Genomic DNA, 14,651 nt, shown 5'->3' with positions numbered 1-14,651 from the left:
TGCATGGGTCCTCAGATCCTCAAAAGGTTCTACAGCTGCATCAAGAGCATCCTGACCGGTTTCTTCACCGCCTGGTATGGCAACTCCTCGGCATCTGACCATAAGGCGCTACAGAGGGTAATGCGTACAGCCCAGTACATCTCTACCCCCAAGCCATAAGACTGCTGAACAATCAAACCGGACTATTTACATTGACACCCCCATTTGTTTGGTACACTGCTGCTACTCGCTGTTTATTATCTATGCATAGTCACTTCACCCCTACCTACATGTACAAATGACCTCAACTAACCTATACCTCCGCACACTGACTCTGTACCGGTAACCCCTGTATATAGCCTCGTTATTGTTATTTTATTGTGTTACTTTTATAATTTTTTACTTTGTTTGGTAAATATTTTCTTAACTTCTTGAACTGCACTGTTGGTTAAGGGCTTGTAAGTAAGCATTTCACGGTAAGGTCTACACTTGTTGTATTCGGCGCATGTGACAAATAAAGTTTGATTTGATTTGATTTTACTTAGGAAATTCTGGGCTCCTGTATTGACTAGGGTGACCAGTCGTTCCTGATTTCCGGGGACAATCCCACATTCTTGTGGCCTGTCCCCAGCTAGAGCGGTCTCTGAAATTGTCCCCGATTAGCCCTCAGAAAGAAAAAAAGCAACTCTGAAGTTAAATTGAGGCAGATATTTCAATAATCAAACGCTGTCTCCAATCATATTTGCATGTAAAAATGATGTCTATCCCTGTCCCAAACTCATTTGCTCCTACGGTTACGACGCAGACCTTTAATGAGAACGTTTGATCAGTGATACATTGTAACCACTGCATGAACAACTACGCCCATGGCTAGAAAGTGCATCCAACAGCATCGGCTACCAAACTTGAGTGATTGTAAAATTGCTAGATAGGCAAAGATTAATAAGGAAACTGTGGATGGGTAGTTGATTTCTGTGTTATAAATAACACAAGTGTTTCAAAGGACTATCGCGAAATGTATAGTCTAGTATATGTAGTTCCCTCCATGCCATTGTTTAAAAAATATATATATATTTACACAGCTACACTGGTCATCTTAATTTTATATAGCAACTGTTTCTAATTGTCAACTCAATTCATGACAATCCCTGGATTAGGTTGCACATCAAAATATATTGAATCATGCATTCCTGCTTCCACTGCTTAGATGAAATAACTTTTTTTTTTAAATACCTCAGTAGCCTATGTATTGCACTTCTTAATGAAGGTATACGATTGACTTAGACTGACCACATTATGGGCTGGTGCCACCAACAAAGTTAGTGTCACCAGTGACAGCAGGGAGAAATTAGTTGGCTGTGCGCACGGTGCTGTGGGCTGGTTTGGATGCAATGCCAGGGCCGAATTGTTGTCCCAGTCCACCCCTGCTCTGCCCTACTTTTACCATAGTGATGATGCTGAGGCATGGTGAGGAGGAGCAGGAGTATCCCACAATGCCCTTGTCGGGCCCGGAGATGGATGCTGCCTGCTGCAGCTCGTGAGCTTCTGTTGAGCTGACGCTTGTTGATGCCGCCGCAGCTCGTGCTGCCATTTCCAGACCTTCAGCTCGCACTAGTTGTTCGCGATCACCAGCGCGTGCTTGACCGTGCGGTGAACACCGGTCCCCGCTGCTTTGGATCCCTTCAACAACCGCGACCATAAAAAGGACGGACACTGTCATCCAGCGATACCCACCGTATACCGTCTCTGTCTCCCGGAGTAGACGGGGAGAGGGGGTCCAGTGCCGTCCGCAGCATGAGCATGGACCCCCTGGCCAAGCCCTGCCCGTCCCAGGCGGAGCACAACCCCGGGACCTTCAGCGGCCGACTGACCGCACTGGAAGCGGCCGGGGATGACAGCGAGTCCGGCTGCGGCGAAGAGGAGGCCATGGGGGGCAGCGATACGTTCAGTAGCCTCGTCGAAATGGAGGTGGAGACGCTGGAGGAGAAATTAAAGGGTCTGGCTTTTAGGAAACAGATTTCGTATAGGTGAGTCAACGGTAGAAGGCTAGCCTTCAGGAATAAGGGCTAGACGTCATTTGGATAAAAACGAGGATTTAGACAGCAGAGAGGAAGATGGAATTATAGGACTGTAGATCATTCTCTTCCCATTTACATTCACTTGGGCTGTTGTTTGTTATTGACAAACATTGACAAAAACACAATGAACAGACACACACACATCTATGTCTATATATATAGAGAGAGAGATGTATATATTTTGACAGCACACATATTTCCGACATAAGGTCCTCTGAAATACTGTATTATTACTATTATGGTAGACATTTACATTATTAAATTGTGTTAACTATCAGAGTAGGCTCTCTGACTGAACCAGCATAGGCTTTAGAACACCGGCTTTCTGACCTAGTGTCCATCGTGTGTGTGCGCATTGTTGTATTTTCTGTGTGTTGTCGTGTGTGGGAGGGGAGAGGGGGTTAGCTCTATTGATTTGCAGACCGTGTGTGTGTGTTCGTGTGTGTGTGTGTTCTCTCGCCGTGATGTATGTATTCTCACGCCGTGTGTGTAGGGCAGGCTATTCTCCCGAATGCCAGCTCGGATCGCCTGCTGAGACAGGTAGCTTCTGGGGTTGTGGAATTGGCTAATGCCCAACAACACCCAGATGAAGCTATAGCTTTCGTTCTGACTTAGTGAGAGACTGTGTGTGTGTGTGTGTGTGTGTGTGTGTGTGTGTGTGTGTGTGTGTGTGTGTGTGTGTGTGTGTGTGTGTCTGTCTGCCTGCCTGTTGTATTGGAAAACGGTTTGCTTTGGAGGTCAAATCAATACCTTCTAATGATTTGTTTGCCTTTTGGCTTGAGTGGAGAGATGTTAACATCTTTAGTCTGTCTGTCTGTCTGTCTGTCTGTCTGTCTGTCTGTCTGTCTGTCTGTCTGTCTGGTTTGTAATAGCCATAGTGAATGAATGCATCATGATTACATGCAGCTCCTGTGTCTGTTTGAAGTCCAAGCTCACCATGGTCTATGTGTGTGATTCAAAGAAACCTGAGAAATTATGCTGTTGAACATCAAAGGCTCTAAGTGTGTGTGTGTGTGTGTGTGTGTGTGTGTGTAAACAATGACTCCTTTCAGACCTGTAATAGGTATCTCCTTCAGACAGACAGACAGACAGACAGACAGACAGACAGACAGACAGACAGACAGACAGACAGACAGACAGACAGATAGATAGATAGATAGATAGAGAAAAGTGAGAATAGAGAGAGTGTACTTAGTGTGTTGTATCCCCACATTGAGCTGACTCCTACTGGGTGAGTGATCACACAGGACTGTGTTCCCAGAAAGCACTCGGTCCTTTCATCTATTTTGAGACGTCTCTGTCTGCTACGCATAAATTTCGCCCTCAGACAGCCAGCGTATGTGTGTGTGTACAGTATGTGTGTGTGTACAGTATGTGTGTGTGTGCAGTATGTGTGTGTGTGCAGTATGTGTGTGTGTGCAGTGGTCGAAAAAAAACGAATTGTCATACTTGAGGCACAGTAAAGATACTTTAATATAAAATGACTCGAGTAAAAGTGAAAGTCACCCAGTAAAATACTACTTGAGTAAAAGTTTTTGGTTTTAAATATACTTAAGTATCAAAACTACATTTATACGTAATAAAAAAGTCCTTATATTACGCAAACCAGATGGCATCATTTTCTTATTTTTAATTTATTTACGGATAGTCAGGGCCGCACTCCAACAAGTGTCTTTAATGAGTCTGCCAGATCGGCGGCAGTAGGGATGACCAGGGATGTTCTTTTGGTAAGTGTGTGAATTGGACTATTTTCATCACCTGCTAAGCATTCAAAATGTAGCGAGTACTTTTAGGTGTCCGGTGAAAATATATGGAGTAAAAAGTACATGATTTTATTTAGGAATGTAGTGAATTTCAAGTACATTTAGTCAAAAATATAAATAGTCAAGTAAAGTACAGATACCCAAAACAACTGCTTATGTAGTACATTCAAATATTTTTACCTAAGTACTTTACACCACTGTGTGTGTGTGTGTGTGTGTGTGTGTGTGTGTGTGTGAGAGTGAATAGAGGATTGTGTCATGCACCTTTATGTGAAATACTGTGAAATTACTGTTTCACTCACAACACTCTTCAACTGACTCTCACTGAATCTGACTCAATTTAACTTATGTATCCGCCCTAGAAACTCTGAAAATTAGTCCACTGTGTGTGTGTCTGTGAGTGAATGCGTATTAGCAAGCGTGCTTGCGCATGTGTGTGTGTGTGTGTACCCAAGTGTGTGTTTGCATGCGTTCGCATGTGTTCTTGTCTGTGTTGTATGTGGAGTAGCCTATCTCCCAGAGGGAGACGTTCAAAGCCTTTCTCTCTCATGTGGGATAAAATCGTTTTCATTTCATCTCCCAATTAGAGATGGTGATGATCCTCAACCAGGACACCCAACAACAGAGAGAAGATTAACAACCACACAGAGAGAAACGGAACAAGATGCAATAACATCAACTCTGATATCTGGGCCCTCGTCCACAAAGCGTCTCCGAGTAGGAGTGCTGTTCTAGGATCAGTTCTGCCTTTTAGGTCACAATGAATAAGATTATATGGACAGATCCGAGATCAGCACTCCTACTCTGAGACGCTTTCTGGATTTGGTTCCCTGATCGCAGTTCCTGCCTGCAGTAACTGAAGGAAGCATTGAACTGACCAGAACAGACAGACGCTGACAGCAAAATTGGTTCCGGTCCAAATCCGGCCCAGAATTGGGCAAGGTCTGTTTGCCATGAAAAGGCCACAACATCCATTACCCAGACTCAAATATTGGCGTAAAACTCCACAGCAGGCCTTTATGGGTTTACAGTAATCAGTTATCACAGTGTGAGAGTAGAGCGCTCAGCCTGGAACTTGGCCTCAGAAAGAGACTTGGGCTTTTTTGAACAGCCAATCAGAGTCCTAATTGTAGAGTTGTTCAAGATGATACATTTTCTCATCCTCCCGACCGAAACCGGTGAACAGTTCAACATGCATATTCAAGGATTTCTGTTCCTGACAAACTCCGATGGAAAGAGGTTCATAGACCTTTTCTTGTTTGGACAAAAGACCATCCCCCGTTTCCTCTCCTTCGTCCTTTCTCCTCCGTGACCGCTGGGAAACTGGGGTCGAGTGGTCGAGGAGTGTGTCAATTCGTTAGTAGGCGAACGGAAGACGGCCCTCTCCTCCTCGACAGCCTCCTTTTGGCGAGGAAGCACAAGTGCATCCTACCGCGGAAGAGTTTCGATATCTGCCACAACCCCTTAGAATCAGATGTAGCGTTGTCGGAGGAGAAAAGCACGGAGCACATTTAGAAACAACATGCTGCTTATCCTTTTATCTTGTAAAATGTCTTGCACAACTTACTTCATTTATTTTGATCACTTTACACATTTATTATGGGATCCGCCCCTGTAAACGTCAAGGAGCTTCTCATTTCATTACAAGTGCATTTTCGTCCACGTTCGGGCTCCACGTCACCTCTTCTCGTTGACCTTTTAACCTTTGTTTCAAAAGGTGGAGAGAGAGAACGGAGGAGAGAGAGGACGTAGCCTACAGGCAGATCTGGGCCTACTGTACCTCTACCGCTTCATGCTGTATATCAACTGAGCTGCCAAAACCTCATCCAAAACCTCATCCTTAACTGAAACGATAACAAAGCGTCCTCCTGTGTCGCTAGATAACTGTGGGGCTGGAGAAATTTATCCATGGCTATGGACTGACATCCATGACATCAAATGTGTAGTTTTAACCATGTTTTGAGCCTATAACAGTGTTTGTTTACATTTGCGTTGTTGACAAGCTTATATTTTGGGTCCTAATGGAGTACGACAGTTGGACTAAGCTCGTGAGGCCTTTATAGGTTATAGTCTTCAATAATGATTGGTAAATCTCATAGAAGTACAAAAATGGATATAGCAACTAAGGATTCTAGCTTTAACTTTGCACTGGGCCTGGTAGTGGTTGTCTATGGGAAATACAAGACAAAATGTTGTCAATATTCAAGGCTGACTCTGAGCTATAAAACCTCTCTCTCTCTCTCTCTCTCTCTCTCTCTCAATTCAATTCAATTCAATTCAAGGGCTTTATTGGCATGGGAAACATGTGTTAACATTGCCAAAGCAATCACGGTAGACAACATACAAAGTGAATATATAAAGTGAAATAAACAAATATTAACAGTAAACATTACACATACAGAAGTTTCAAAATAGTAAAGACATTACAAATGTCATATTATATATATATATATACAGTGTTTTAACAATGTACAAATGGTTAAAGGACACAAGATAAAATAAATAAACATAAATATGGGTTGTATTTACAATGGTGTTTGTTCTTCACTGGTTGCCCTTTTCTCGTGGCAACAGGTCACAAATCTTGCTGCTGTGATGGCACACTGTGGAATTTCACCCAGTAGATATGGGAGTTTATAAAAATTGGATTTGTTTTCGAATTCTTTGTGGATCTGTGTAATCTGAGGGAAATATGTCTCTCTAATATGGTCATACATTGGGCAGGAGGTTAGGAAGTGCAGCTCAGTTTCCACCTCATTTTGTGGGCAGTGAGCACATAGCCTGTCTTCTCTTGAGAGCCATGTCTGCCTACGGCGGCCTTTCTCAATAGCAAGGCTATGCTCACTGAGTCTGTACATAGTCAAAGCTTCCCTTAATTTTGGGTCAGTCACAGTGGTCAGGTATTCTGCCGCTGTGTACTCTCTGTGTAGGGCCAAATAGCATTCTAGTTTGCTCTGTTTTTTTGTTAATTCTTTCCAATGTGTTAAGTAATTATATTTTTGTTTTCTCATGATTTGGTTGGGTCTAATTGTGCTGTTGTCCTGGGGCTCTGTAGGGTGTGTTTGTGTTTGTGAACAGAGCCCCAGGACCAGCTTGCTTAGGGGACTCTTCTCCAGGTTCATCTCTCTGTAGGTGATGGCTTTGTTATGGAAGGTTTGTGAATCGCTTCCTTTTAGGTGGTTGTAGAATTTAATGGCTCTTTTCTGGATTTTGATAATTAGTGGGTATCGGCCTAATTCTGCTCTGCATGCATTATTTGGTGTTCTACGTTGTACACGGAGGATATTTTTGCAGAATTCTGCGTGCAGAGTCTCAATTTGGTGTTTGTCCCATTTTGTAAACTCTTGGTTGGTGAGCGGACCCCAGACCTCACAACCATAAAGGGCAATGGGCTCTATGACTGATTCAAGTATTTTTAGCCAAATCCTAATTGGTATGTTGAAATGTATGTTTATTTTGATGGCATAGAATGCCCTTCTTGTCTTGTCTCTCAGATCGTTCACAGCTTTGTGGAAGTTACCTGTGGCGCTGATGTTTAGGCCAAGGTATGTATAGTTTTTTGTGTGCTCTAGGGCAACAGTGTCTAGATGGAATTTGTATTTGTGGTCCTGGTGACTGGACCTTTTTTGGAATACCATTATTTTGGTCTTACTGAGATTTACTGTCAGGGCCCAGGTCTGACAGAATCTGTGCATAAGATCTAGGTGCTGCTGTAGGCCCTCCTTGGTTGGTGACAGAAGCACCAGATCATCAGCAAACAGCAGACATTTGACTTCGGATTCTAGCAGGGGGAGGCCGGGTGCTGCAGACTTTTCTAGTGCCCGCGCCAATTCGTTGATATATATGTTGAAGAGGGTGGGGCTTAAGCTGCATCCCCCATGACCCTGTGTGAAGAAATGTGTGTGTTTTTTGCCAATTTTAACCGCACACTTGTTGTTTGTGTACATGGATTTTATAATGTCGTATGTTTTACCCCCAACACCACTTTCCATCAGTTTGTATAGCAGACCCTCATGCCAGATTGAGTCGAAGGCTTTTTTGAAATCAACAAAGCATGAGAAGACTTTGCCTTTGTTTTGGTTTGTTTGGTTGTCAATTAGGGTGTGCAGGGTGAATACATGGTCTGTTGTACGGTAATTTGGTAAAAAGCCAATTTGACATTTGCTCAGTACATTGTTTTCATTGAGGAAATGTACGAGTCTGCTGTTAATAATAATGCAGAGGATTTTCCCAAGGTTACTCTTGACTCTCTCTCTCTCTCTCATCTCTCTCTCTGGGCTGTACAACAGGGAGGAAGTACATCCCCTCCGTTTCCTCTCTAACTTATTCATGTGCCACAGAGACAGCGTGCTGCTGACGCCATCGTTATATACAGATGAATACATAATGATAACACACTGAACGGCTGTCTCTGCAGCAGAGAGAGGGCTTACAACTGTCTGCTTCTATCTGGCCTGTTTCAATGATCCCCCTTGTCTCCTCTGTCTCTGTCTCTGTCTGTCTGTCTGTCTGTCTGTCTGTCTGTCTGTCTGTCTGTCTCTCTCTCTCTCTCTCTCTCTCTCTCTATCTCTCTCTCTCTCTCCGTCTCTGTTTGTCTCTCTCTCTCTCTCTCTCTCTCTCCATCTCCGTCTCTGTCTGTCTCTTTCTCTCTCTCTCTCTCTCTCTCTCTCTCTCTCTCTCTCTCTCTCTCTCCGTCTCTGTCTGTCTGTCTCTCTCTCTCTCTCTCCATCTCCGTCTCTGTCTGTCTCTTTCTCTCTCTCTCTCTCTCTCTCTCTCTCTCTCTCTCTCTCTCTCTCTCTCTCTCTCTTTCTGTCCTTCTGTCCTTCTGTCCCTTCATTCAGTGACTTCTCGTGTATTTCTCAAGCAGGCAGAAGGCATAGGGAGCAACCAGACGGACAAGACAGACAAACAGGGGCTCAAAGATCAGGGCCCAGATTACAAAGGGAGAGGAGGAGTTGATCATTCTCTGTGCTTTGGTTTGGTGCGAGGAGGTGGACAGCTGCTGAGTTTCTGGAGTTTTGACAGCCGGTGAATGTGTGTGTGTAGGGGTTTTAATCATGAATCTGTGAATCGCACGCATGCGTACACACACGCAGTACGCACACACGCGCGAGCGCACACACGCGCACATGCAGCACACACACACACACACACACACACACACACACACACACACACACACTAGGACAATATTAGTGTGACACATCCTCCTCCATGTGGGTTGTAATACCCGGTCCTGGTTGTCTGACACTAAGATATGTGTGAGGTGTGTGTGAGAGGTGTGTGTGTGTGTATGTGTGTGTGTATGTGATAGGTGTGTGTGTGTGTGTGTGCATGCCAGTGTTTTATTTGATTGGAGTGCGTAGGTAACCGTCAGTCTTAATCTGTGTGGTGAGGAGAGGAATGGGGTGATGTCTGTTTTAGGAGTAGAGGACAGATTATTCCTTTAAAAGGTCTCTCTGTCTCCTGGCATTTTCCAGAGCAGAGCAGCGCTGAGGTTGGGGCTGGCGGCTGGTGTTTTTCTCCCATAATGCAGCGTGATGAGGCATTAAGGGGATTGGATGTTCAGGCTGCGTGGAGTCAGTCTCTCCTTATTTGGTGTCTGACTGGCTGTAAGAGGCTTTTCCTGCTGCCTGGCTCCTGCCCCCCCCCCCCCCCCCCCCCAACATCACATCACCCAGCACCAGGCAGACCAGGCTGAGGGGCCCTACTACAGCCCCAAGCTTCAGCAGGATTCACTTGGACCCAGAGTGGATGGCTGAACAGGAACAGGTGTGGTGTGTGCCTGTTAAACCTGCTGTTTTTTCAGTCAGAGCTCTCTGCCCAGACAAATACACCCCCCCCCCCCCCCCTCTCTCGGGCCTGTCCAGTCCATCTGGCGGTGCCACAGTCAGCCCAACTGAGCTGAGAGTGACTCCATCACTGTGACACACGTCTGGCTGAGAGAGGAATAGAGGGAGAGGAGAGAGAATCGAGAGAGGGAGAGGAGAGAGAATCGAGAGAGGGAGGCAAAGAGAGAATGGAGAGAGGAAGGCAGGGAGAGAAAGAGAGGGGGGCAGAGAGAGAAAGAGAGGGAGAGGAGAGAGGGAGAGGAGAGAGAATGGAGAGATAGGAGGCAGAGAGAGAAAGAGAGGGAGAGGAGAGAGGGAGAGGAGAGAGAATGGAGAAAGGGAGGCAGAGAGACAATGGAGAGAGGCAGGCAGAGAGAGAAAGAGAGAGAGGCAAAGAGAGAAAGAGAGGGAGAGGAGAGGGAATGGAGAGAGGGAGAGGAAAGAGAATGGAGAGAGGGAGGCAGAGACAGAAATAGAGGGAGAGGAGAGTGAATGGAGAGACGAGGCAGAGAGAGGAAGAGAGGGAGGCAGAGAGAGAAAGAGAGGGAGGCAGAGAGAAAGAGAGGGAGGCAGAGAGAGAATGGAGAGAGGGAGGCAGAGAGAGAAAGAGAGGGAGGCAAAGAGAGAAAGAAAGGGAGAGGAGAGAGAATGGAAAGAGGGAGGCAGAGAGAGAAAGAGGGAGAGGAGAGAGGGAGGCAGAGAGAGAAAGAGAGGGAGGCAGAACGAGAAAGAGAGGGAGATGAGAGGAGTTAGAATGGAGAATGGGAGAGGAGAGAATGGAGAGAGAGGGAGGGGAGAGAGAATGGAGAGAGGGAGAGGAGAGAGAATTGAGAGAGGTAGGCAGAGAGAGAATGGAGAGAGGGAGGCAGAGAGAGAAAGAGATGGAGAGGAGAGAGAATGGAGAGAGGGAGGCAGAGAGAGAAAAAGGGCGAGGAGAGAGAATGGAGAGGGAGGCAGAGAGAGAAAGAGAGGGAGGCAGAAAGTGAAAGAGAGGGAGCGGAGAGAGAATGGAGAGAGGGAGGCAGAGAGAAAATGGGGAGAGGGAGTCAGAGAGGAGGTCAGAGAGAGAAAGAGAGGGAGGCAGAGAGAGAATGGAGAGAGGGAGGCAGAGAGAATGGAGAGGGGGAGACAGAGAGAGATATAGAGGGAGGCAGGGAGAGAAAAAGAAGGAGAGGAGAGAAAATGGATAGGTAGAGGAGAGAGAATGGAATGGAATGGAAGAGAGGGGGAGGAGAGAGAATGGAGAGAGGGAGAGGAGAGAGAAAGAGAGGGAGAGGAGAGAGAATGGAAGGAGAAAGAGAGGGAGAGGAGAGAGAATGGAGAGAGAATGGAGAGAGGGAGAGGAGAGAGGATGGAGAGGGAGAGGCGAGAGAAAGATAGGGAGAGGAGAGAGGGTGGCAGAGAGAGAAAGAGATGGAGAGGAGAGAGAATGGAGAGAGGGATGCAGAGAGAGAAAGAGATGGAGAGGAGAGAGAATGGAGAGAGGGAGGCAGAGAGAGAAAGAGAGGGAGATGAGAGAGAATGGAGAGAGACAGGAAGACAGAGAAAGAGAGAGAGAGGAGAGAGATTGGTGAGAGGGAGAGGAGAGAGAAAGAGAGGAAGAGGGAGAGGAGAGAGAAGAGAGGGAGAGGAGAGAGCATGGAGAGAGGGAGAGGAGTGAGAATTGGAGAGAGGGAGGCAGAGAGAGAAAGAGAGGGAGAGGAGAGAGAATTGAGAGAGGAAGGCAGAGAGAGAAAGAGAGGGAGAGGAGAGAGAATGGAGAGAGGAAGGCAGAGAGAGAGAGGGAGAGGAGAGAATGGAGAGAGACAGGCAGACAGAGAAAGAGACTGAGAGGAGAGAGATTGGAGAGAGGGAGAGGAGAGAGAAAGAGAGGAAGAGGAGAGAGAATGGAGAGAGGGAGAGGAGAGAGAAAGAGAGGGAGAGGAGAGAGAATGGAGAGAGGGAGGCAAAGAGAGGGAGAGGAGAGAGGGAGGCAGAGAGAGAAAGAGAAGGAGAGGAGAGAGAATGGAGAGAGGGAGGCAGAGGGAGAAAGAGAGGGAGAGGAGAGAGAATGGAGAGAGGGAGGCAGAGAGAGAATGGAGAGAGGGAGTGGAGAGAGAATGGAGAGGGAGAGGAGAGAGAAAGAGAGGAAGAGCAGAGAGAATGAGAGGGAGAGGAGTGAGAATGGAGAGAGGAGAGAGAATGGAGAGAGGGAGAGGAGAGATGATGGAGGTAGAGGAGAGAATGGAGAGAGGGAGAGGAGAGAGAAAGAGAGGGAGAGGAGAGAGAATGGAAAGAGAAAGAGAGGGAGAGGAGAGAGAATGGAGTAAGAGCGGCAGAGAGTGAATGGAGAAAGGGTGAGGAGAGAGAATGAAGAGAGGGAGAGGCAGAGAGAAAGAGAGGGAGAGGAGAGAGAAAGAGAGGAAGAGGAGAGAGAATGAGAGGGAGAGGAGTGAGAATGGAGAGAGGAGAGAGAATGGAGAGAGGGAGAGGAGAGATGATGGAGGTAGAGGAGAGAGAATGGAGAAAGGGAGGCAGAGAGAGAAAGAGAGGGGGAGGAGAGAGAATGGAGAGAGGGAGAGGAGAGAGAAAGAGAGGGAGGGGAGAGAGAATGGAAGGAGAAAGAGAGGGAGAGGAGAGAGAATGGAGAGAGGGAGAGGAGAGAGAATGGAGAGAGGGAGAGGAGAGAGGATGGAGAGGGAGAGGCGAGAGAAAGATAGGGAGAGGAGAGAGAATGGAGAGAGGGTGGCAGAGAGAGAAAGAGAGGGAGAGGAGAGAGAATGGAGAGAGGGAGGCAGAGAGAGAAAGAGATGGAGAGGAGAGAGAATGGAGAGGGAGAGGAGAGAGAGTGGAGAGAGAGAGGAGAGAGAATGGAGGGAGAGGAGAATCGAGAGAGTGAAGCAGAGAGAGAAAAAGAGGGAGAGGAGAGAGATTGGAGGGAGGGAGGCAGAGAGAGAAATAGAGGGAGAGGAGAGAGAATGGAGAGAGGGAGAGGCGAGAGAATGGAGAGAGGGAGGCAGAGAGAGAGAAAGAGAGGGAGACAGAGAGAGAAAAAGAGGGAGAGGAGAGAGAATGGAGTAAGAGCGGCAGAGAGTGAATGGAGAAAGGGTGAGGAGAGAGAATGGAGAGAGGGAGAGGCAGAGAGAAAGAGAGGGAGAGGAGAGAGAATGGAGAGAGGGAGAGGAGAGATGAGAGAGAATGGAGAGAGGGAGAGGAGAGAGGATGGAGAGGGAGAGGAGAGAGAATGGAGAGGGAGAGGAGAGAGAATGGAGAGAGGGAGGCAGAGAGAGTAAGAGAGGGAGAGGAGAGAGAATGGAGAGAGGGAGGCAGACAGAGAAATAGATGGAGAGGAGAGAGAATGGAGAGAGGGAGGCAGATAGAGAAAGAGTTGGAGAGGAGAGAGAATGGAGAGAGACAGGAAAATAGAGAAAGTGAAAGAGAGAGAGGCAGAGAGAGAAAGAGAGGGAGAGGAGAGAGAATGGAGAGAGGGAGAGGATAGAGAATGGAGAGGGAGAGGAGAGAGAATGGAGAGAGTGAGAGGAGTGAGAATGGAGAGGGAGAGGAGAATCGAGAGAGGGAGGCAGCGAGAGAAAGAGAGGGGTAGGAGAGAGAATGGAGAGAGGGAGGCAGAGATAGAAAGAGAGGGAGAGGAGAGAGAATGGAGAGAGGGAGGCAGAGAGAGAAATAGAGGGAGAGGAGAGAGAATGGAGAGAGGGAGAAATGAGAGAATGGAGAGAGGGAGGTAGAGAGAGAATGGAGAGAGGGAGGCAGAGAGAGAAAGGAGAGAGGGAGAGGACTGAGAATGGAGAGAGGGAGGCAGAGAGGGAGAGGACTGAGAATGGAGAGAGGGCGGCAGAGAGAGAATGGAGAGAGGGAGGCAGAGAGAGAAGAGAGGGAGGCAGAGAGAGAAAGAGAGGGAGAAGAGAGAGAATGGAGAAAGGGAGGCAGAGAGAGAAATAGAGGGACAGGAGAGAGAATGGAGAGAGGGAGACGTGAGAGAATGGGGAGAGGGAGGTAGAGAGAGAATGGAGAGAGGGATGCAGAGAGAGAAAGAGAGGGAGGCAGAGAGAGAAAGAGAGGGAGAGGAGAGAGAATGGAGAGAGGGAGGCAGAGAGAGAATGGAGAGAGAATGAGAGAAGGAGGCAGAGAGAAAAGAGAGGGAGGCAGAGAGAGAAATAGAGGGAGAGGAGAGAGAATGGAGAGAGGGAGGCAGAGAGAGAAAGAGAGGGAGGCAGATAGAGAAAGAGAGGGAGAGGATAGAGAATGGAGGGTGGCAGAGAGAGAGAAAGAGAGGGAGGAAGAGATAGAAAAAGAGGGAGGCAGAGAGAGAATGGAGAGTGAGAGGCAGAGAGAATGGAGAGAGGGAGGCAGAGAGAGAAAGAGAGGGAGAGGAGAGAGAATGGAGAGAGGGAGGCAGAGAGAGAAAGAGAGGGAGAGGAGAGAGAGAGAGGAGGTGATGCACACCTCTCACATCCTCATCCTAATGCATGATCTGCCAATGTGTCAGGGTTTATGTGTGAGCAGAGTTTGTGTGTGTGTGTGTGTGTGTGTGTGTGTGTGATCAAGCAAGGCATTAGCTCATCTCTGAGTGCTGAGGGACTAGCAGTGTTCTGTAATCCTACCAGTCACACACACACACACACACACACACACACACACACACACAGAATACAATTCTGTGGTTCTAGCATCCAGACAGGTGTGGGAGTTAATTGCAATAGTCTTGATGCATGTGAGATTTACTCTGTGAATTTCTCTGTGCACACACACACACACACGCACACACACAGCACACAATACACAGAACAGTTGTTTGGAGATCTCGGTAATTCTAGAACAGCTCTCCAGCTGTGGCCTGGGAGGTTGTGTGTGTGTTTACCCTGCTCTGTTCCAGCGTGGACTGATTGCTCTGGGTAGCAGAGCCTCATTTAGTAAATCATTGATTCTATTAGCCAGTGAGGAGATGAGAGTGAGACAGAAGCCAGGAGACACCACTCCCTCAGCAGCAAGCCTAGCCTCTG

General features: G+C 47.2%; 1 protein-coding gene across 4 annotated transcripts in view; it reads left to right on the top strand.

Moving 5' to 3' along the window:
- Positions 1 to 1,486: 1,486 nt before the first annotated feature.
- LOC110490739 (diacylglycerol kinase iota-like) overlaps positions 1,487 to 14,651 on the top strand; it is a 105,062-nt gene continuing 91,897 nt past the window's right edge. For all 4 annotated transcript variants that reach the window (XM_036944559.1, XM_036944561.1, XM_036944558.1 and 1 more), the window contains exon 1: positions 1,487 to 2,006. In XM_036944559.1, coding sequence (XP_036800454.1) covers positions 1,774 to 2,006 — 233 coding nt within the window. In that variant the 5' untranslated portion in view covers positions 1,487 to 1,773. The remainder of the gene's footprint in view (positions 2,007 to 14,651) is intronic.

Source organism: Oncorhynchus mykiss, chromosome 15 (genome assembly GCF_013265735.2).
Source record: "Oncorhynchus mykiss isolate Arlee chromosome 15, USDA_OmykA_1.1, whole genome shotgun sequence".
Classification (NCBI taxonomy): Eukaryota; Metazoa; Chordata; class Actinopteri; order Salmoniformes; family Salmonidae; genus Oncorhynchus; species Oncorhynchus mykiss.
This window is presented reverse-complemented; position numbering and strand designations above follow the sequence as displayed.